The 24330-nt window shown below is 41.1% G+C and overlaps 1 protein-coding gene across 1 annotated transcript in view; it reads left to right on the top strand.

Annotated features, from left to right (window-relative positions):
• Positions 1-24330, top strand: part of ANXA10 (annexin A10) — a 66570-nt gene that overhangs the window by 28591 nt on the left and 13649 nt on the right. The window contains exons 3-5 of the mRNA XM_024744115.1: positions 5552-5646; positions 21678-21791; positions 23416-23506. Of these exons, the coding sequence (XP_024599883.1) occupies positions 5552-5646; positions 21678-21791; positions 23416-23506 (300 nt within the window). The remainder of the gene's footprint in view (positions 1-5551; positions 5647-21677; positions 21792-23415; positions 23507-24330) is intronic.

Here is a 24330-nt window from a genome sequence, read left to right as displayed (position 1 = left end):
TCCCAGGGCCGGAGGCTGGGTCAGGTGCTTGTAAGTGCATGTCCAGTGAATGAACTAGAGTTTAGGAAGGAAATGTAGAGAGAAGTGGGAAACTGTTGAGTTCTTTTAAAAAAGATTTAATCTTTAAGATATGACATGGAGCTGTTAAACATCCAACCTGTCCTAAGGAGACTTCTGGTGAGCACGGAGATGAACACTGACAACAGAAAGGAAACGTTTGCATGAAACATAAAAAGCCTTTCATGAGAAAGCAAGCTCTCAGCTTTGAAGACAAGGTCATCTTTACACGAGCTATACTGTGTGTGTGTGTGTGTGTGTGTGTGTGTGTGTGTGTGTGTCCACTAGCAGGACCCTGGAGGAAAACAATAAAGGACTTTGTGCTCTAAAGGCAACATTAAGAGTCTGCAATGCTTATGCCTTTAAAAATATTAATCATCGCTAGAAAAATCTGGAGACAGGGCAACGAACAGTTATGGATTAACTGTTTCTTCAGGAGAATAATTTTTGCTTTAAAACTATAAATCAGAGCAATCTATTCACTGAAAATTTTTCTTTGTGCCAGTTTCAATTTTCCTGTCATCGCAATTTTAGGGTCAGAATTTGGATTCATTTTGACCCTTGTAGGTTTTTGCTCGTCAGTGTTTTAGCTGAAGAATTTCAGGAGGTTTGGGGTTTGACGGCACACCTCTGCTCTAGTGCGACAGAGCAAGGACACAGCTCAAGATGCTGTGAAAGTCTATCCATCCTGATGCCCCTGGCAGAGGGCAATCGAAAACGACAATGGCAAATGTTTTCCTCGGCTACTGTGGGTTTTTTCCAGCTTTGCTGCAGCAGACACAGATGACCTATAACATTGTGTAAGTTTAAAGTGGACCATGTGATGATTTCAAAGACGTATATTTTGCTAAATGGTCAACACAATAAGGTTAGTTTACACATCCTTCTTCTCACAGAATTACCATTTTTGTCATTATTGTTTCGGTGAGAACATGTACCCTCTACTCTCTCAGCCACTTTCGAGTATGCAATACAGTATTGTTAACTGTAGTCACCATGACGGATGTTAGATCCCCAGAACTTCCTCCTCTTATAACTAAGTCTGTACGCTTTGACTGTCATCTCCCCCTTTCCTCCATCCCCCAGCCCCTGGCTGTTTCTATGAATTCAGCTATTGTGGATTCCATGTATGTGAGATCATACAGTATCTGCATTTCTCTGTCTTATTTCACTTAGCGGAACGCCTTCAAGATTCATCCATGTGGTGACAAATGGCGGGATTTCCTTCTTTTTGTGGCTGAGTAATATTCCATGGTGTGTGTATCATATTTTCTTTATTCATTCCTTTGGCGATGGGACACCTAAGTGGTTTCCATGTCTCAGCGATTGTGAATAATGCTGTAATGAGCATGGGGGTGGAGATAACTCTGCAAGATAGCAATTTCATTTCCCGTGGATAAATACCCAGGAGTGGAACTACTGGATCATATGGTAGCTCTAGTTTTAATTTTTTGAGGAACCTCCGTAATGTTTTCCATAGTGGTTGCACCAATCTACATGCCCACCAACAGTGCAGGAGGGTTCCCCTTTCTCCACATCCTTGCCAACGCTTTTTATCTCTTGTCTTTCAGATGATGGCCGTTCTGACAGGTGTGAGGTGGCACCTCACTGTGGTTTTGATTTGCATTTCCCTGATGATTAGTGATGTTGAGCAGCTTTTCGTGTACTTCTTGGCCATTTGTACACCTTCTTGGGAAAAATGTCTATTCAGGTCCTTTGCCCATGTTTTTCAATCAGGTTATTATTATTATTTTTTACCATTGAGTTGTATGAGCTCCTGATACATTGCAGCTATCAACTCCTTATCAGGTATATGATTTGCAAATATTTTCTCCCATTCTGTAGGTTGTCTTTTCACTTTGTTGACTGTTTCTCTTGCTCTGCAGGAGCTTTTGAGTTTAATGTAGTCTCACTTGTTGGTTTTTGACTTGGCTACTGTGTTTTACATAGAAAAATCAGAAAGCAAAGATATTCTCTGACGCAAATGGAAATGAGTAGTTTTAACAAAAATTGTCTTAAGTTGTATAACAGTTCACCAAGGAGAAGCAGTACCTCTCAGGTAACAATGGCTAACAGTGCAGTCCACTTGCCAAGTCTTAACTGCGACAAGCTACTTCCCTGCCCACACACTCTTAGAACAACTGTGTTTATTTTGTCTCAGTTAACATATATAATTTCCAGATCATGCCTATGAGATCCTGGGCAAGGGGAACTATTTTTAACCTATATGCCTAACTCATGGTAAAGCTGCATACAGGACAAAACGAATCTTTGTGAAACACTGGGTGCTATTTAGACTAGATGTCCTCACCTGCCCCAGGCCTTACTGACCACCAATATGATGTGAGCTGTAGGGTGTGTGTAGACCTTCTTTACAGAAGTGGAGGGAGTTTCCCTCTATTCCTAGCAGCTGAGTTTTCCTATATTTCCCCTAGAAGCAGTCGTTCAGCATTTACTAATTCACGCTCACGGTGACTTTGTAGAAAGCTTTCACTAATAACAAGAATCAACTGTACATCATAAAAACCTATAAGACTGCTATGGTTCATCATGTCAGATTTTTCTGTTAAACCGTCGGATAGGAATTATCTAGAAATTCCTGCCCCTAATATAATAGGACAAGAAAGAGAAATAGATACGATGATTCTAAAAAACAAATCAAAATCCTCTGAAATTGCAGAGGACATTATTAATATATCTCAAAATCCAAGGTAATCAAGCAAAAGCATTATTAAAAATTATGAGAGTTCAATAATTTTTCTGGATACAAAGTCAACATAAAATGTGACATCATTTACTTCATTAAGCAATTATGTGTGAAGAAACAAAGCAAAAATAATACAGCTTGAAATATCAATAGAAATGCAAATATGAATAATTTCAACGAAGTCAAGTTTCTTGTTATTTGTAAAAACTCTACAAATCTTTACTAAGTCTTTTAGAAAAGAAAAACACATAATTAATCCAACAGATTCATCATGTTAGTGACAGAAATATAATTTCTCTAAATTGATTCCTAAGTTTACAGTTATTTTAAGTGAAATTTTAATAATATTTTTGAGATCCATATGATATTACTCTGCAATATCTCTAGAAGGATAAATGAGCCAGAGTTGCTATGAACTTTGAAAAATGACGAGTAATTCAGAGAGGTAGGTTGTGGATAATCCCAACAGAACAACAACGAAAACCAGAAGGCTACAAAAATTACAGAAGTGTGACGATAGCAAAATCAACAATGGATCCAATTGAAAAACCTTCTATTTATTATTAAAAATACGTTCATCTGGACCACCCATCACGCAGTCAGCAGATCCCTTCAGAACCACCTCATGTCCCTTCGCTCCAGCGCTGAACCTGGGGCCCCGGGCACCTGATGCTCTGTGCCTTTCTCTACAGGCTGCCTTTGCTCCCAAACCCGAAATCCCAGGCTCTGGAGCTGATCCTCTGCCTCCCTCCCTCCATTCTGCAGCTACCGGACCATTTCTCTCACCTGCATAAATACCTCGCTCCCCCTTTGGGTTCTTCCAGGCACGGTCATCTGTGTATATCCAGTCCCGTGCCCTCACTCACTGGACGTTTTCACACGCAGCTCATCACTCTCCCATGATCCGAACACATCCAGGATGGCTTTAACTTCCAAAAAGATGATCTGCTTAACATCCTAGCACTTCAACTCATTCTTCTCCTCACCTCCATCATTTGTCAAAGGGAACGTATACCACACAGAATTCAACAGGCAGGGAAGCCTTTTATGAAAGAGGAGAGAGACTGAACTCAGCTCCTCTGAAACAAAAGGCAGGCGAGGTCTGAGCCCTGGGATGTTCTAGAGGTCACAGGGGCGGGGGCCTTGGTCAACACAATGAGGACTTCTGAGGCTGCTCATTGGTACTCAGGGTCCTGCCTGCCACAGAGGCTGGGAGACGGTGGCTCTATCTTTCCTGGCGATTGTATTTCAAAGGGATGCATCCCAAGTCCTTGAGAAAGGCATTTCTGGGCATTGAAACTGGCACGTGGTTGGGACAAGATTTATGTCTTGAGGGGAAAAGAAAGAATTTACAACTGCAAGTTTTCTGAAGTAAATGCTCTCAGAAAAAAAGAAAGAAGGAAGGAAGGAAGGAAAGAAAGAAAAAGAAAGAAAGAAAGAAAGGAAGAAAGAAAGAAAGGAGGAAGGAAAGAGGTCAAAGGCTTCTAATCAGGAGAAGTTTGTCTGAATTTTGGTCAAGCTGAGGGGATGCTAACACCTTCTTGGTTACTCTACCACCACTAACGTTGCAGCTAAATTTCCCTGAAGCAGCTGTGCATTCAGGCGTTTTTTCAGGTTCATGGGTTGGTGCAGGAGGAAGTGGGGCCTCAGAGCCCAGGAGCAGAGCCTCTGTTAAGGGGAGGGGCCGCCCACCCCTGGGCAGGGGCATGGTCCCCCCCTCACAGCCCCTTCCCCAGGACTCTTCCTTCTGTTGGGGTCTGGACTGAGCTATGAGCCAGATGCACCCCTGGGCTGAGCAGCTAGGGTTTGTCAAGTGGACTCAACTGGAGCTCTGTTTTCCCCTGACACTCCAAGGACAAAGTTAATGGCAGGAGCTGAGCTCTGCTGAAGAGGTGAGATGACCATGACTATCACATCTCCTGAGGTCAGGGAAACCTCTCCAAGCGCACATGCACAGAGAGGCTCCTCAGGGGGTCAAAAAGGGAGGGGGCACTACCCCATAATATGTGTTGTCAGACCTCCCGTCAGCCTCAGCGCTGGAATACATCTCGGCAAAAAGATGTGCACACATACCGGGAGGGCCCTGAGACAGGTCAGATGTGGGAGAAGAAGGGAGATAATTGGCCAGAGGAGAACAGAGACCTGGAAGAACTGTCCCATATAAGTGATTTAAATCCACTCTCCTCGTTCAGGACTCCTGCACTCTTCTCTGGGTGTGTATCTGTGCTTTGCTTCTGCTCTAAATAAACCGCTTCTTTTTTCTCTTTGCACATACTGTGCTTCCAATAAACTCTGTGCCTGCTTTACAATGTCTCTTTGTGGGATTCTTTCTCCAAAGGAGACAATGACCGGGATCCTCTCACCTGCTGACATCAGCACCACAGCAGTTACTTTTCTCTTAATGTACATTTGTTGTAAGTCATATCAAACCGTACAGTAAGAAAGACACGTGGCCAATTCAAACAGGAATCAGCTTGGCGTCCAGGAAAGCCTTTTGTTGGTGGGGTAGGAGGGGTGCTGGAAGAAAGACCACATTCTTCACTCCTCTGTATTTTTATTGAATCCTTTTGAAGAAAAATCTGTAGTTGTAGCATCAAGAGGAGAGACAGGAGGTACCTCGCCATGTCAGGGGCTGCCCTGTGACTTCCATTTGAGTTGGAATTGTTCCCTGCCTGCTGGAAGCATCACGGGTACAAGCTTGCATGCTGGCTTTGATCCCTGGACACTGAGTTCTTCCTACCTACAGGGTAGCAGTCTCATGGCTCTCCAAATACGCCCCTTTTCCAGGCTGTGACAAGGACTTGCTGATCGACATCCTGACCCAGCGCTGCAACGCGCAGAGGCTGGTGATCGCGGAGGCCTACCTGAGCACCTTTGGCCGGGTGAGTCACTCCCTCCCCACCCCTTTCCAAGGAAATTCCTGAGAAGCCTCAGAACGGGTACCGTTACCCTTTTCAGCCTCTGATTACAAAGGCTTCCGACTTCACCAAACATCAGAACCAGTTCTTCTGCCCCAAATGTGTTGCACAGAATGTCGGAAAGAGACACATCGAACGTGCCTGTGATCCCACCAGCCCTTTCTCAGAAATTGTTCAGCTTCCTAAAGTAAAAGTTCTGATAGCCCGACACCCCCGCTTGGTCCAGTTAGGCTAAAAACACCCCTGCGTCAAGCTCTAGGGAAAGTGCACAAGGGGCTGATAATCCAAGGCCCCCACATGAGATCTTTTCCTGCATTTCTCCAGAGGTCCTCACCCACCTCTCAACCCAAGCAAATTCCCCCACCAGCTTCTCTTCCCACGGCTGCAGTTGCGCTTCAAACTAGTTTCAGGCAATAAAACTACCCGCAGGGCTTTAACGTCATCACACCCAATTTCAAAGCAAGTGCCATTAAAGCTTTCTTTTGTTATGCATTTCAACTACAGATTCAGAACAAAAACTCTCCAGGCCAAAAGGACCTGGAATAGCAATTCCTTTGTCATCTGAGCATGAGCGAAGAAACACCATCATAAATCTTTCTCTGTAACGTTAGTCCTTAAAAACTTAATCCCCACACCTCAGCCTCAACAACTACAGTACGCAAAACAAAGGTATACCTCTGCTTTAGAATGGACGACGAGTCCAAAAAGCCACCACTACTCATGAAATTGGCTGAATTAAGCCGTAGTGGGAAACCAGTTTTGCTTTTTTCCAGGTAGAATTGTTACTTTTCTTATGTTCCTATGACCCCAGGGCTAGTTCTCTTTCGAAAGAGAACGTAAAAGCTATACAAGTTGCAGCATTAGTAATCCAATATTGTTTTTTTTTTTTTTGCGGTACGCGGGCCTCCCACTGTTGTGGCCTCTCCCGCCGCGGAGCAACAGGCTCCGGACGCGCAGGCTCAGCGGCCATGGCTCACGGGCCCAGCCGCTCCGCGGCATGTGGGATCTTCCCGGACCGGGGCACGAACCCGTGTCCCCTGCATCGGCAGGCAGACTCTCAACCACTGCGCCACCAGGGAAGCCCCCAATATTGTTTTAATATGCACACTGCCATAAGAGAGGTCATCTTGCAGTAAATAGTTAACCCAAAACTTTGCATACATCTGTGCTTTTCATAGATCAGGTTAACTTAGGGAACAGCATTACTTTATCACTCTCTACAAAATTACCCTAAAACAGATTAAAATAATTCAGAAATGAGGTGCTTACAACTCATCAAACAACGGATCCTCCAGGGTAAAGCACTCACCACACGCCCAAGGTCTCAGAGTGGTCAGATCCCCTGTGCTGAGGTCCCTGGGCATCGGGGAACTTAGGGACCCTTAGACGAGCGGATAGGGGCCTCTCTGCTCTGAAATGCCCCGTCAGACATCAGTTACCGGGTCTCAGAGTCACTTTTCCTGTCCCGTGTCCCTGGCTCACACTGTCCTGATCTGGGCCCTAACCATGTGGTACCCAGATGGATGTGGAAATGCCCCTCACCCCCAGAGCTGCTGCCCCCCAGCCCTTCCCCTGGGTACTCCCCAAATTGAAGCCAGAAAGAGTCCAAATCTAAAACTCCACTTTCTTGCTTTAATCCCTGAGCGTTAATCTCAATTCCCCTCACAAATACCCATCTGGGCACCAAATTCAACCCACCTGCCCACAGGCTCACCGAGTCCCCCAGCCCCTCTCTGCTCCGCACCTCAAGCCGGCTCACCACCTCCTGCTTCATCCACCGCATCAAAGGCAGGCCCTGCGGTCTACGAACTGACAGCAGGCTGCCCGGCCCGCCTGGTCCTCCGTGTACTCCAGGGCCCGGACCTGCACAGCCAGGCCACCCTAGACACGCATCCCTGACACCTGACACCATTGCACCACATCTCTCCAGCTGCTGCCCCATCCTCTCCTGCAGGCGCCCAGGTCAGGTGGTCATGCTGTCCTCCTCCCCGCCAGGGGTTCGGGTTTACTTACCTCCTGACCCCTCGACCATCACCTCCTGGAAATCAGGGACCGGGTTACTGGCCGCCATCCTTCCCTCCAGAGTCCTGCCTGGGTCTGACACAGAACAGGCACTGCATTTATAGAATTCCACTCTGCCTCTAAAAACAAAGGAGAAAAAGAAAAACATCACTTTAGAATCCAATAGCTAAAAAGAACATTCACAAATTGCCTACATTTCCCTTCTCCCTCATTCCCCGCTCTGGCTGCCCCGGGTCACCCTGCCTGACCTTGGTGAGGGCTCCTTGACCTCCCCCAGTGCTCACGTTCAGATTGATTTCTTCCACCTGGACAAGGTGTGTCTTCTGCTAGCTTTCCCTTTCTGCAGGAGAGTTTATAGATTTCTTGTGTGTTAATCATTGATATTCTTATATTTTTATTAATGTGAATAATCAAGATTAGAGGGAATTATTTTCTTAGCTACTGAGTAAGGTACAATTCTAGGCATGTTCCATGAATACCTATTATTATATACTTGACTCCTGTCTAACAGCTCCCAAGTTCAAAAAGGAGGTAATACAAATGCTAAAGGAATTAAGAAAAATTTCAATAGAAACGCAGATCACTGTAACAAGCAACTAGAAACTATACAGAGGAGCCAGTCAAAATTAGACAGCTCAATTGCTGAGACAAAAACTGAGCAAAAAAATAGCGGACTAAATAATGCAGAAGAACAAATAAGTGATCTGGAAGATAGAATAATGGAAATCACCCAATCAGAACGGCAGACAAAAAGACAAATTAAAAAAAAAGCAACATACGAAACCTATGGGATAATATAAAGTGTACCAACCTATGCTAAATAGGGATCCCAGAAGGAGAAAAAAGAAGAAAGGGGATTGAAAATGTATTTGAAGAAATTATGGCTAAAAACTTCCCAAACCTAAAGAAGGAAATAGCTATCCAGGAACAGGAAGCACAGAGGGTCCCAAACAAGATGAATGCAAAAAGACTCACACCAAGGAATATCATAATTGAAATGGCAAAAGTGAAAGACAAAGAGAGGATTCTAAAGGCAGCAAAAGAAAAACAAAGGGAACTCCCATAAGGCTATCAGCTGATTTCTCTGCAGAAACTTTGCAGGCCAGAGGGAGTGGCAATATATATTTGAAGTCCTGAAAGGGAAAAATCTGCAAACTTGGATACTCTACCCAGCATCATTATCATTTAGAACAGAAAGAGAGATAAAGAATTTCTCAGACAAGAAAAAACTACAAGAATATAGCAATGTTCAATCTATCCTAAAAGAAATATTGCAAGGTTTTCTCAAAAGAGAAAAGAAACAACAATCTATAAGAAAAGGAAAAACATAACAGGAAAGGCAAATATATAAAAGGACTGAAAATCACTTGAGTTGGCCAATACATAGATTAAAAACAATCAAAAATTTTTGTACAAGTGATTGTAACTACAATTAACAGCAAAAGAATAAACATGAAGATAAATATAGGATGTCAAAATTACAAAATGTGGGAAGGCGAGTAAGAAAATGTAGACCTTTTAGAATGTGTTTGAGCTTATATGACTATCGGTCTAAAGCAATTAGATGGTTAAGGGTTAACGTACTTGAAAATCAGGGTAATTACAAATAAAAAACATACAAGAGATTCACACACAAAAAAAGGAGCTCAAACATAATACAAAAGAAAATCATCAAATCGCAAAAGAAAAAACAAAAAGAAGAAAGGAACAAAAGAGAAATACAAAATCAACTGGAAAACAAGGTTTGAAATGGCAATAAATACATACTTATCAAAAATTACTTTAAATGTCTATAGACTAAATGCTCTGTTAAAAAGACACAGAGTAGCAGATTGGATAAAAACAAGAACCTACAATATGCTGCCTACAAGGACTCACTTTAGGGCACAAGTCACACAGATTACAAGTGAGGGGACGGAAAAGATATTTCATACAAATGGAAATGACAAGAAAGCAGCGGTAGCTATACTCACGTCAGACAAAATACACTTCAAAACAAAGGCCATAAAGAAAGACAACGAAGGACACTATATAACAATAAGAGAATCAATACAAAAGGATATTCCACTCATTAACATATATGCACCCAATATAGGAGAACCTAAATACATAAAACAAATGCTAACAGATATGAAGGGAGAAACTGACAAAAATACAATATAGTAGGAGACTTTAACACCCCACTGACATCAATGGACAGATCTTCCAGACAGAAAATCAGTAAAGCAGCAGAGACCCTAAATGACACAATGGAACAGTTTAACTTAATTGACATCTACAGGACACTACATCCAAAAAAATGCCAGAATACACATTCTCTAGTATACATCACATACTAGGAACAAAACAAGCCTCAAGAAATTTAAGAGGAGAGAAATTATTTCAAGCCTCTTTTCTGACCACAACGGCATAAAACTAGAAATCAACCACAGAAAGAATGGGGAAATTATCACATGGAGATGAAACAACATGCTACTGAAAAACCAATGGGTCAATGATGAAATCAAAGAGGAAATCAGAAAATACCTTGAGACAAATGGCAGTGAAAACACAGCCTTACAAAACCTATGGGATGCAGCAAAGGCAGTTAGAAGAGAGAAGTTCACAGTGATATAGGCCTTCCTCAAGAAACAAGAAAAATCTTAAATTAACAACTTAACCTACCACCTAAAAGAACTAGAAAAAGAAGAAAAAACAAAACCCAAAGTTAGCAAAAGGAATGAAATATTAAAGATCAGAGAGGAAATAAATAGAGATTATCAATAGAAAAAAATCAGTAAAACCAAGAACTGGTTTTTTGAAAGGATAAAAAAAAAATCAACAAACCTCTAGTCAGGCTCACCAAGAAGAAAAGAGAGAGAACCCAAATAAACAAAATAAGAAATGAAAGAGGAGAGGGCTTCCCTGGTGGCGCAGTTCTTGACAGTCTGCCTGCTGACGCAGGGGACATGGGTTCGTGCCCCGGTCTGGGAAGATCCCACATGCCATGGAGCAGCTAGGCCCATGAGCCATGGCCACCGAGCCTGTGCGTCTGGAGCCTGTGCTCCGCAACGGGAGAGGCCACAACAGTGAGAGGCCTGCGTACCGCCAAAAAAAAAAAAAAGAAAGAAATGAAAGAGGAAAAATATCAACTGATATCGCAGAAATACCAAAAAAAATTGTAAGAAAATACTTTGACAGTTATATACCAGCACATTGGACAATCTAGAAGAAATAGGCAAGTTTCTAAAAATATACAACCTGCCAAAATTGAGCCAATAAAAAACAGATAATTTGAACAGACTGATACTAGAAGTGAAATAGAACCTGCAATTAAAAAAAAACAAACAAACAAAACTGCAAACAGAAGTCCAGGACTGGATGGCTTCTCTGGGGAATTCTACCAAACATACAAAGAACTTATACCCATCCTTCTCAAACTCTTCCAAAAGACTGAAGAGGAGGGAACACTCCCAAAGTCATTCTATGAAGCCACCATCACCCTGATACCAAAACCAGACAAAGTCACTACAAAAAAAAAGAATTACAGGCCAATATCTTTGATGAATATAGATGAAAAATTCCTCAAAAATATCAGCAAACTGGATCCAACAGCATATTACAAGTAGGACTTATTCCAAGGTCACAACAATGGTTCAACACATACAAATCTATCAATGTGATGCACTATGTTAAGAAAAGAAAGGACAAAGTCTCAATAGACACAGAAAAAGCATTTGATAAAATTAAACATCCATTTGTGATAAAAACTCTCACCAAAATGGGTATAGAGGGAACATGTCTCAAGATGATAAAAGCCATTTATGACAAACCCACAACCAACATAATAATCAGTGGTGAAAAGCTGAAAACCTTCCCACTAAATTCTGAAGCAAGACAAAGATGCCCACTCTCACCACTTCTATTCAACATAATATTGGAAGTCCTAGCCACGGCAATCAGACAAGAAAAAGAAATAAAAAGTATCCAAATTCAAAGGGAAGAGGTAAAATTGTCATTATATGCACATGACATGATACTATATACAGAAAACTGTAAAGACCCCGCACAAAAACTATTCAGCAAAGTAGCAGGATACAAAATTAATGTACAGAAATCTGCTGCATTTCTTTACACTAACAATGAAATATCAGAAAGAGAAAATTAAAAAAATCAATCCCATTTAAAACTGCTTCAAAATAAAGAAGATACCTAGGCATAAACCTAACCAAGGAGGTGAAAGACCTATATGTTGAGAACTATAAAATGTTGATAAAGAAAACTGAAGATGATTCAAAGAAATGGAAAGATAACCCATGATCTTGGAAGAATTTATATTGTTAAAATGGCCATACTCGGGCTTCCCTGGTGGCGCAGTGGTTGGGGGTCTGCCTGCCAATGCAGGGGACGTGGGTTCGTGCCCCGGTCCGGGAGGATAAAAAAAAAAAAAAAAAAAAAGGCCATACTCCCCTATCATTTAATGTGATTCCTATCAAATTACCCACGACATTTTTCACAGAATTAGAACAAATAATCTTAAAATTTATATGGAACCACGGAAGACCCAGAATTGCCAAAGCAATCCTGAAAAAAAAGAAAAAAACTGGAGGCATAAGCCTCCCAGACTTTGGACAATACTACAAAGCTACAGTAATCAAGACAGTGTGATATTGGCACATAAACAGATATATGAATCAATGGAACAGAAGAGAGAGCCCCAAAATAAATCCACACACATACAGTCAATTAATCTTCAACAAAGAAGGCAAGAATACACAGTGGAGAAAAGACAGTCTCTTTAACAAGTGGTGTTGGGAAAGCTGGACAGCCACATGTAAATCAATGAAGTTAGAACACTCCCTCACACCATACATAAAAATAAACTCCAAATGGTGTAAAGCTTATATATAAGACATGGTACCATAAAACTCCTAGAAGAGAACATAGGCAAAATATTCTCTGACATAAATCCTAGCAATATTTTCTTAGATCAATCTCCCAAGGCAAAGAAATAAAAGCAAAAATAAACAAATGGGACCTAATCAAACTTAAAAGCTTTTGTGCAGCAAAGGAAATCACAAACAAAACAAAAAGACAACCTATGGACTGGGAGAAAATATTTGCAAATGATGCAACAGACAAGGGTTTAATTTCCAAAATATACAAACAGCTCATAGAGCTCAATATCAAAAAAAAAAAAAACAAAAAAACCAACCCAATCAAAAAATAGACAGAATACCTAAATAAACATTTCTCAAAAGAAGACATACAAATGGCTGCTATGTATATGAAAAGATGTTCAACATCACTAATTATTAGAGAAATGCAAATAAAAACCACAATGAGGTATCACCACACACCAGTCAGAATAGCCATCAATAAAAATTTACAAATAACAAATGTTGGAGAGAGTGTGGAGAAAAGGGAATGTAAATTGTTGCAGCCAGTATGGAAAACAGTATGGAGGTTCCTCAAAAAACTAAAAATAGAGTTACCATATAATCCTGCAATCCCATTCCTGGGCATATATCTAGAAAACATGAAAACTTTAATTTGAAAAGATACATGCACCCCAATGTTCACTGCAGCACTGTATACAATAGCCAGGACATGGAAATAACCTAAATTTCCAATAACAGGGGAATGGATAAAGAAGATGTGGTACATATATACAATGGAATATTACTCAGCCATAAAAAAGAATGAAATAATGTCATTTGCAGCAACATGGATGGACCTAGAGGTGACCATACTAAGTGAAGTTAAGTCAGACAGAGAAAGACAAATGTCACATGATATCACTTACATGTGGAATCTAAAAAATAATACAAATGAATCTATATAAAAAACAGAAACAGACTCACAGAATAGAAAACAAACTTATGGTTACCAAAGGGGAAAGGGAGTGGGGGAAAGGGATAAATTAGGAGTTTGGGATTAACAGATACACGCTGAATATATAAAATAAACAACAAGGGTTTACTGTATAGCACAGGGAACTATATTCAACATCCTGTAGTAACCTATAACTGAATCACTTTGCTGTATACTTGAAACTAACACAATATAATAAGTCAACTATACTTCAATATAAATAAATTTTTTAAAAATTTACTTATCACCGCACAGTGACAAAGCAGCTTGCACAAGCGTTTTTATAATATAAAATTGCCCAAGTATTTACACAATGAATAGCAGTCGGGGTAGAATGAAGACAACTTCTAAGTTACACTTTGTACAGACCTACATCACAGAGTGTTTCAACAGCAAGTATTTTTTTATGATAACAGAAAAGGCATACAAGTTAAAAGCATATAAAACGATTCCCCTGAGCATATTCAGACAAACAGAGTGCTAGCCATCCTTCTATGTCTTGCCCCTGAGCGCACACAATTAGATAAAGGTAAAAAGAAGAAAGGAAAAGGAACCGCCATGTTACTTTGTTTAAATGGAGCTGTCGGAATTACTGTGGGTGGCCCACCTGCAGCCCCCAGGAGCTCAGAGCAGCCCAGCTTGAACAGCATGTACTCATTAGCCTAATGCAGGGCCAAGCTGTGAGGTCCATAGCGTCCCTTTAGGGCAAACAAGAAAGCAGAGGCAGTCGGCCTGAGGAAAGGCACACTCCAAAGGTTGCATTGGCAAAGCTATTTCTATCCCTCCCGGAGAGAATTTAAGACTCTAACTAGAGAATGGGTTTGAAGGCTCCTCTTTGAACTTGCAAAGTTTAGCTACTTAAACATATTATTCAATATGTATCTTCGCAAATGAAAGTGATATGTTCTTGTGATGCCCTGAAAAAGCACTGTAGCACTCTTTGCCCATTTGCAGTGCAAGGTCACTCTAATTCCTGAGTTCCAGCCCCTCCATGAAATCAAAGTGCGTGCAGATGGGGACCATTGCTTGTTTTCCCTTGAGCAGCCAATGCCTCCAAACAAACAACTGAGGAAATACGAGTGGACCCATTCGTTCATTATTTTATACCAATGCTGTGTAGCTGGCACCGTGCTATGGCTTGGGGAAACTGCCATGAATAAAACAGACCAAAAGCCCTGCCAGGGTCTTTACCTGGTGAGAGAGAGAAAAATTAGTGAAACGTGTCCTGTTAGAAGGGACTAGTGCTCTGGAGAAAAGATGAAGCCTGGTGAGAAGGACAGGGAGTGCGGGCGGACCAAGTGGCCAGTAAAAGTCCCCCACGTGCAAAAGAGTTCCGTTCCCAGAGCGCATTCGCAAGTCCGATCTGTTCGTAAGTCCAGCAAAGTTAGCCTAGGAACCCCACTGACACAGTCGGCTGTATAGTATGTACTGTCATAGGTTTATAATACTCTTCACACAAAGAATACATAAAAAACAAAGAAACACAAAAAACAGAGAAAAGCTTTTTAATCTTACAGTACAGTCCCTTGTAAAGTACAGTAGTCCAGTACAACAGCTGGCATCCAGGGGCTGGTATCGAGGGAGCAGGCAAGAAGAGTTACTGACTGGAGGAGGGAGAGGCGGTGGGAGATGGCAGAGCTGATGGATCGTCAGAAATAGGGGACGGAGGGCAAGCTGCAGTTTCACTCACGCCTGACGCTGATGGCACAGGTTCTGGTTCCTTGCTGGATTCACTTCTATCTACTCTCTTGAAAGAACGATCCAGTGATGTCTGGGTAGTAGCTCTTTTTTTCTCGTCATAGATGACACGGTAGCACTGGATTGCATTCTGAACGGCTGCTGCAACCTTCGTGTACCGTTCTACGTTCGGGTTCTGTGCCTCAGAAACTAACAGTGCCTCCTCAAATAGAGAAAATCCCCTTGCCGTTTCCTGCGTCCTGAACCTCTTCGGTTCTTCAGTTACTTCTTCTTCTCTCTCTTTGTCCTTTCTCTGTGCACATTCGCATCTCTGAAAGTTCACACCGTGAACGTTCGTATGTAGAGGACTTTCTGTAATTGTAAATAGCCTGACGACGGCAGGCTCTGTGAAGAAGTCCAAGGGGCGAGCCACGTGCCGGCCTAGAGAAGGAACATTCAAGCTACAGGGAGGAGAAAGCAATGGCCCTGAGGGAGCAGGTCTGCTGTGCCAGGAGCCTCCGGAAGCCCAGGGGGTGGAGGGGGGTCGGGAGCAGGGAGAGGACGGGCAGGAGGTGAGGGCACAGATTGGCCAAGGGGACATCGTGTGCCTTGGTGACCATCGCATAAAACACCTGCATGTTTGCTTATCCCGAGCTCAGCTGCACAAAAGTACCTGTAACTCATCCTGGAGTTGGGAGTGGCAAAGGGTGTTTCTGCAGAGGAGTGACTAACTGATCGGCATTTTTCCAGGAGCACCTGTCAGGTGTGTGTGGGGAGGACAGGTGTAAGGGCAGAAGGGGACTCACTCGGAGGCTGCTGCAATGACGTAAGGAGCCACGACGGTGCCGAAGCCAGGGTTATGGCGGTAAAAGTGGGACAAAATCGTCCGTTTCTGGTTTTAAGTTAGAGACCATAGAATTTACTGACAATGGATGTTGGTAACGTGTGAGAAATGCAGTGTAACACGTAAACTTCTGGGGTGCAGAGAGACAGAAAGAGAGGAGAGAGGAAACAGCTAGTATCAGCCATTTTTAATCTGCAGCAAATTACCTAATATTGGGGGGGGGGGGGAAGACATTTTGAGTGCCTCATACCTCCCAGAAAATAATTTAAGAATTCCACCTGAGTTAAATATATTCTGTTAAGGCCAATGCTATGAGGTGGGTGCTGTTAGAATTCTCACTGTACAGACGGGAAGCAGACACAGAAGTAAGGGCACCTACCTGTCACCTCACAGCTGATGCTCGCCAGGACCGGAACCACACGCCACCCCCAGGCCTGGGCGCGACGGGTTGGGAAGACGCCTGGCACTGCCTGTTCCACCCAAATTCTCAGACTTCCTCGAGCTACCTTATGAAATCAGTTTGCTAGAGCCATGTACACACGCACGCACGCACACGCATACGCGCACGCACAGACGCACGCACGCACACCTACGCTCCAAAGCAAAGCTCCCCCGCGCCATCTAGCGGCCGCGCTGATCCCTATCAGCAGTGGAAACCGCACCGGTGTTCAGGGTCAGCGCCCAAGGCGATCACAGGTGAAGTAAGGGAAGATGCTGTTATGAATGTTTGGGAGGGATACGGACCCAAAAAGTGACTGAAGATCAAATGGAAGATTTTGCAGTGCCCAGGCCATTGCCTTTATCTTTTACATTTAATCAGTAAATTCAGGGCTTTCTCCTCCCACATTTATTCCTTTATTCTCGCACTCGTTCACATGTTCATTTATGCATTATATACCACGTACTCTGCACATTTGAGTACATAGCAATGTGCCAGAGCGAGATGATGGATTTGGGGACATTTGTGAGAAAGTCCGTGTCTGACAGACGTTGGGGGGACATAAATGCATATAATATGGTCATTAAATCTAGTGTAATAAGTGCGAGGGTGGAGCAGCGGTGGCAAAGAAATAATCAGCTTCCCCGAGGGTCAGAGGAAGGCTCGCAAAAGTGATGATAATTCTAACGTTTCTATCTTTCCATCAGCTGCCAGGACCCTTTACTCTCTACATAAAAGTCTATTCCATTGGTCTGTTTGCATTTAAACCTTTAAGGCACTGCGCTGGATTTAATTTTTTGTTTTTTTGTTTGTTTTGGGGTTGTTTTTTTTTTTTTTGGTATTAGGACAGCACTAGTCACATAAAATAAATTGAGAAGTATTCTTTCATCTGCTGCTTTCTACAAGATTTTGTGTAGAGTTGATTTTACTTCCACCTTAAATGTTTCATAGATTGTATCAAGTGATTTCACCTGGGTCTAGAGATTAAGAGTGTGGGTTAATTGTGAATCCAGTTTTTCAAAATAAATATAAGGAAATTTCGACTGAGTTTCAAACTCTCCTTGAGTTTATTCTGGTAATTTGTGTCTGTCAAGGAATCGAACCATTTCAACTAAAGTTTAAAATACAGTGGTGTATCTTTGAATTATGGTTTTCTGCAGATATATGCTGAGGAATTGGTTTGCTGGGTCATACGGTAACTCTATTTTTGTTTTTTAAGGAACCTCCATACTGTTCTCCATAGTGGCTGCACCAGTTTACATTCCCACCGACAGTGTAGGAGGGTTCCCTTTTCTCCACACCTTCTCCATCAAGTCAAGCCTTAGCTTCTGCTTGGCTGTTTCTGTGATGCAGCCACAGGCAGCTTCTAGGGATGCACCAGCAAGGAAATAGACATAACCTATAGGTGGTGAGCAGCCTCTCCAGCAGTTATTATTTGTAGACTTTTTGATGATGGCATAATTCAAAAGGATACATGCACCCCAATGTTCACTGCAGCACTATTTACAATAGCCAAAACATGGAAGTAACCTAAATGTCCATCGACAGATGAATGGATAAAGAAGATGTGGTACATATATACAATGGAATATTACTCAGCCATGAAAACGAATGAAATAATGCCATTTGCAGCGACATGGATGGACCTAGAAATAATTACACTAACTGAAGTAAAACAGAAAGACAAATATCATATGATATCACTTATATGTGGAATCTAAAATATGACACAAACGAACTTATTTACAAAACAGAAACAGACTGACAGCACAGAGAAGAGACTTGTGATTGCCAAGGTTGGAGAGGGAGGGATAAATTAGGAGTATGGGATTAACAGACACACACTACTATATATAGAATAAACAACAAGGACCTACTGTATAGCAGAGGGAAAGCTACTCAATATTTTGTAATAACCTGTAAGGGAAAAGAATCTGGAAAAAATTTAAAAATATATGTATGTATAACTGAATCACTTTGCTATACACTTGAAATTAACACAACATTGTAAATCAGCTATATTTCACTTACATATATAGTGTTATAAATATGTTCATAATTTGCTTTTTTCCTTTAATGTCTGTAGTATTTGTACATGTCACTCTTACTTTGCCAATATTTCTGTTCTTTTTTCTTGTCTATTTAGAATTTTATTAACATTACTCATCTTTTCAGAAAATTACATTTTGATTTCATTCACAGTTTCTAGTATTTATTAATTTTCAGTTTCATTGATTTCTGATCTTATTCTTATTTCCTTCCTTCTTATCCTGGACTTAATTTACTCTTCCTTTTTCTAGATCTTTTGAGGTGGAAGATTAGGTCATTGACTGTATGTTTCTCTTCTAACATAAATATTTAAAGCTAAAAGTGTATCTTCAATTACTATCTTCACCACATCTCACAAATTCTGACATGTTGCCTTTTCACCTTCATTAAATTAAAAGTATTTTCTAACTCCCTTGTGATATATTCTTTGAGATTTGGATCACACGAAAGTGCATTTAAAATTTTCCAAACATTTGGGATTCTCCAGCTATATTTTTATTGTTAGTTTGAAGTTAATTTTGTTGTAGTGGGAGAATAAACACCTGTGAGAGGCACATTATGCGCCATATTGAAGGAAACATCTCAATCACACGCTGTTCCAACTATGCAAGGTCCTCACTGTTGGGAACGATGTCAACAGATGTGTAGAGAGAGAGAGATTTCGAGGAATTAGCTCACGTGATTACAGAGGCCTGCAAGCCCAAATACACACAGCAGGCCAGCAGAGACTATGGTAGGCTAGAACCTCAGAGAGGGTAGCCGCTCAGTTCCAAAGGCCGTCTGCTGGTAGAATTCTTGAAGGAAAATCAGTCTTTTCTTATAAAGTCTTCAACTGACTGAATGAGACCCACCCACATTGTGGAGAGTAATCTGCTTTACTCAAAGTCCACTGATGTAAATGTTAATCATCTAAAAAATACCTTCACAGGATGTGGTCCATATATACAATGGAATACTGCTCAGCCATAAAAAAAGAATGAAATCATGCCATTTGCAGCAACATGATATGATAGAGATTGTCATACTAAGTGAAGTAAGTCAGAAAGACAAACACCATATGATATCATTTATATGTGGAATCTAAAATACAACACAAATGACATTATCTATTAAACAGAAACAGACTCACAGACATAGAGAACAGACTTGTGGTTGCCAAGTGGGAGGGGGGTGGGGGAGGCATGGGTTGGCAGTTTGGGGTTAGCAGATGCAAACTATTATATATATGATGGATAAACAACAAGGTCCTACTGTAGAGCACAGGGAACTATATTCAATATCCTGGGATAAACCATAATGGAAAAAATAGGAAAAAAGAATGCATATACATGTATAACTGAGTCACTTTTGCTGTACTGCAGTAACAAACACAACATTGTAAACCAGCTATACTTCAATTTTAAAAAACAGTTTTTTGAAATACCTTCACAGAAACATCTAGAAGAACGTTTGACCAAATATCCGGGTGCTGTGGCCCATCCAAGCTGACATAAAATTAACCATCACAAATGGCATCTGAACTCCTATCTCCATGCCACTTGTCCTTCCTTGTGTAACTGTGTCTTGTGTCCTCCGATCCTGTAAGGCCATTCTGATATCTTATCTGAATTCTTAGAACTCTCTTGAACTACTGCTTTAGGATCTTATAAAGTGAAAAATGAAGATCAGAGTCTTCAAAAGCATTAGCTCACATTTTTACTTACGCTACGTCTGGGTTTATGGGATGTTGGTCCTCTTGAAAACAGAGACCCTGTGTTATTTTTCTCCAGCTCCTACCACCATGTCTGGGAAAGAGTAGAAATAAACACTCATTGAATACACTGCCATCTTTCCTTCAAAAAAGATGTATTGAGCTCATGGAAGCATGAGGACAAAGCCTTCACGAGCTCAGATGTTCACGTCAGCTTTATACATTGCTATCACCTGTCTCCTAATAGCACTATAGGACTATTTGGTAAAGGGATTAGAAACAGTCGATGGTGAACAACGAGGGAAGTAACTAGACTACCAGCTCCATGAGGAAGCGATCTTGTAAGTCTTATATCTATCTACTCCAAGCAACTGCCACAACTCCAGACCCCTATTAACTGCTCATTAAACAAATTGCACTGACCTGGGCGCAAATTCAATAGATTCTCTCTGTTACCAATTACCACCTTGTGGCTGATGCTTTTATTTGTTAAAAAAGAAAACCCACAGTATAGGAAACGTGCTTCCAGATTATACTAAATAAAATGAAAATTATGACTATTTCGTTTTTATTGTAACAAAGCTTATTTATTATGCCTTATTGAATCATTACTGAACCAAGTCAGAACTAAAATATTGTGTATTTCAACATAAAACTGAATATACACTATACATTTTAGCAAGAAATGGTAAACTTTAAATATCTTTCAGATATCTTTGTAACCCTACAAAAAATAAATTGAACATATATGCTTTTCAACAATCCATTCTACATGAGTAAAAGGAAAGTCACATTAAAACGATCAATTTCGTGCTCTTGTACCTGTATATCAAGGCCAAAAATCCAGCACACTTATTTTTCCTTTTAAGCATTTAATTTTCAATATTTTCAGTAAGTATATTCATGTGACTCTTTGAAGAAAGTTCTAAGACTACTTAATTCATTTATACAAGCTTTTTGGCAATAGTATAACCAGAAACTCTTTGCTAAAAGACATTGCTATAATGATAAAATAAAATACATATATTCTTTAAGGACTTTCTTTCATTAATTCCACACAAGAAAACTAAGCACTCCCAAGTAACATGCTTTCAGGTTTCAAATTTTATTTATTTTCATAATGAGATGAGAAGAGGGGTCGGGTTGGGATTAGGGAAGGAGTATCCCTCTGTGTTTACGTGACTAGAACATCCATACAGATGATGTTTCATGCAGAGATGTCTTCACATCAGTCATTTTCAAACCCTCAAGTCCACGATCTCGTGAAATCCACGTACACACGTGTGAACTAAAACCAGACTAGTTATTATGTGAAGTGACGTGGAAAAGGAAATCGTACTAGAAGACTTTCTGCAATTATCCCATTTCTCTCATAAAATTGGTAAGCGATATAATGAAGGTATTTGTTTTTCCCTCCACAGGACCTGGTTAGTGACCTGAAGGAGAAGCTTTCCAATCACTTCAAGGAAGTCATGGTGGGCCTCATGTACCCACCGCCCTCCTACGATGCCCACGAGCTCTGGCACGCCATGAAGGTAGAGGTCGGATGAGAAAATATTTCCATAGTGCGGGACCTGCCCTATGATGCTGCTATGTGTGATCAGGGAGGGGAGGGAACTTCTGCACAAAGAAGAAACAAAAGAAATGCTGGGGGGGGTTGTCAGGAAAGGGGGGACCTCCAGAGCCCAGCGGCGGGATCAGTCGATTCTCCTGCTGTGCAAACCCAGACCCACCAACCCTGCTCTGTGCCAATCTGCCGAAAGGAAAGCTTCTGGGACTGTTTGGAAGTGTATCTTCATACATTAAGAGGAAATATTATAATTCATGTGAATCTCTTTACACTGTGGTATAAATTGGGCTCATCAAGTAATGAGTCAGCAGTAATACTGAGTCAGAGACAAAATATAGATGACATCTTTATTTTTGTGACCCTAAAATAATCCTTTACAAAAACTATTGCTCAAATGTAGCAAAATGTTACTTCTGAAGGATTAGAACAATTCTTTCTTACAGGAAAGAAATTAACTACAGATTTGTTAGAGGTTTGCTGGCTAGGGATGGAGGCCAAAGGGCTTTTCACATCTTTCCAAATGCTGATATGAAACACCTGCAGAGCTGCTGAAATCATTCCAATACAATGCCTGCCAATGACCTGATTACCCTGGTCTGGGAACAATGTGTGACTCCAAAAGGGAAACGGAAAAAATATTAAGGAATCTGGATCTTGGCCATCATATTTGTAGATCAGAATAAGCCTTATGTAAAATATGAATTTCAACTAATTTTTTTTTACAATTCCATATGTGGAATTTACTCAGTTAAAATTCAGTGAGTAGATATGAATCTCAAAAGTACTGATTTTTGTTTTTACTATTTAAAAAAGTTTTATTGGAGTATAGTTGATTTAAACTGTTGTGTTAGTTTCAGGCGTACAGCAAAGTGAATCAGTTATATGTGTGCATACATCCACTCCACTTTTATTCGTTTTTTTAGATTCGTTTCCCATATAGCCTATTACAGAGTATTGAGTGTTGCATAATGTCAATCCCTACCTCTTGCAAAATGATGTGAAGTAAGTCCTATGTTACTGTTTAGATGACACTGTTACATTGTATCAATGTCTCACAGGATGGAAAGGATTTCTGAAGCTTTCTGAAAAAGATGTGTTGTCTTTAAAATCACCATCAGAGAAGAGTTTATGCCTATGGCTGAAAGAGACTACAGAAAGTAGCCAGTCCAAATGTTTAGGCAAACGGTGCAGAAGTCCACATCCTGGGAGAGGCAGGGAGACGTCTCTAAAACATCTGTGCAAAATTAGAGACCCAGGATCAAATTCGAGCTTGCCCAAGAATTGATATTCTAGCAGGAAAAAAATCAGTGTCATGAGCATTGTTTAAACATATTTTCCCACATTATTTAGAAATGCCCATGTTGTTTTACTCTATGAAGGAACAGAGTTTCAGATAATATTATCTTCTTGGGACCAAACAGCTAGTAAGTAGCAGAGGCAGACTGAACTGGGCCTGTCTTTAACCCAAACATACTTCCTTGCCCTCTGCCACCTCTCAGAACACCAGGGAGGCTGTATCCCTTTACTGCAGAGTGCACTGTTATTTCCAGCACAGATGCCTTTATATTTCTCTCGCTCTGTCCTTCTAGGGAGCAGGCACTGATGAGAATTGCCTCATTGATATATTAGCTTCAAGAACAAACGGAGAAATTTTCCAGATGCGAGAAGCCTACTATTTGCGTAAGGAAATACCCATTTGTACATATGTTTTATCCTCATATAAACTTTATATTTTGCAAATAACATGTAAAATATTCCAGTTTATGTATTTTAAAGAATTTTCTAAGACACTCATGTGTGAAATACCACTCACTCAAGACTAATTAATTCACTAGGTAGAATCGATGATTAGGGTACTAAAAATGAAACAATTCCCTAGACAATCAAGTTAAGCGGACTTTCCAGGAAAATAATTACTAGTTTCTATGAGGTGGGTGTTTACATTAGGACAGCAAGTACTTGGCACGGTGGCTCAGGGAGCGTCGTATCTCTTACCTAGGAGGGACCAGGTATAAAGACAGAACAAAGCAAAGCGCGATGATCTCTCAGCGAATTCTACAAATATGGGCAACTACTTCAATTTACATAAACCTCATAATCACTGCGATCCACCTCAGAATCAGGTTTTTACGCATGTTAAAAGTGGAAAGGTTAACTCTTTTCATTTTTAAAAAGGCTTAATGCCTTAAGTTCCATTGCATCATGTATTATGTGACATTGAACTGTCAAGAAAATGTTCCAGACAATCAGCTCTATTACATTCAAACAAAAACAAGACTTTCCCAAGGGGAGTGAAGTAAGACCCTTCACTGAAAATATTAAGACAGGACAAAGACTTGGGGAGAGCTGGGCTGGGCAGTGCGCTAAGAAAAGAGAAGGCAGGATTCTGAATTTTAAAGATTGTAGAATGCGGGCTTCCCTGGTGGCTCAGAGGTTGAGAGTCCGCCTGCCGATGCAGGGGACACGGGTTCGTGACCCGGTCCGGGAGGATCCCACGTGCCGCG

Source organism: Neophocaena asiaeorientalis, unplaced genomic scaffold (genome assembly GCF_003031525.2).
Source record: "Neophocaena asiaeorientalis asiaeorientalis breed wild unplaced genomic scaffold, Neophocaena_asiaeorientalis_V1.1 scaffold115, whole genome shotgun sequence".
NCBI classification, from domain to species: domain Eukaryota; kingdom Metazoa; phylum Chordata; class Mammalia; order Artiodactyla; family Phocoenidae; genus Neophocaena; species Neophocaena asiaeorientalis.
Note: the sequence above shows the minus strand (reverse complement) of the source record. Positions and strands in the feature narration are given on the sequence as shown.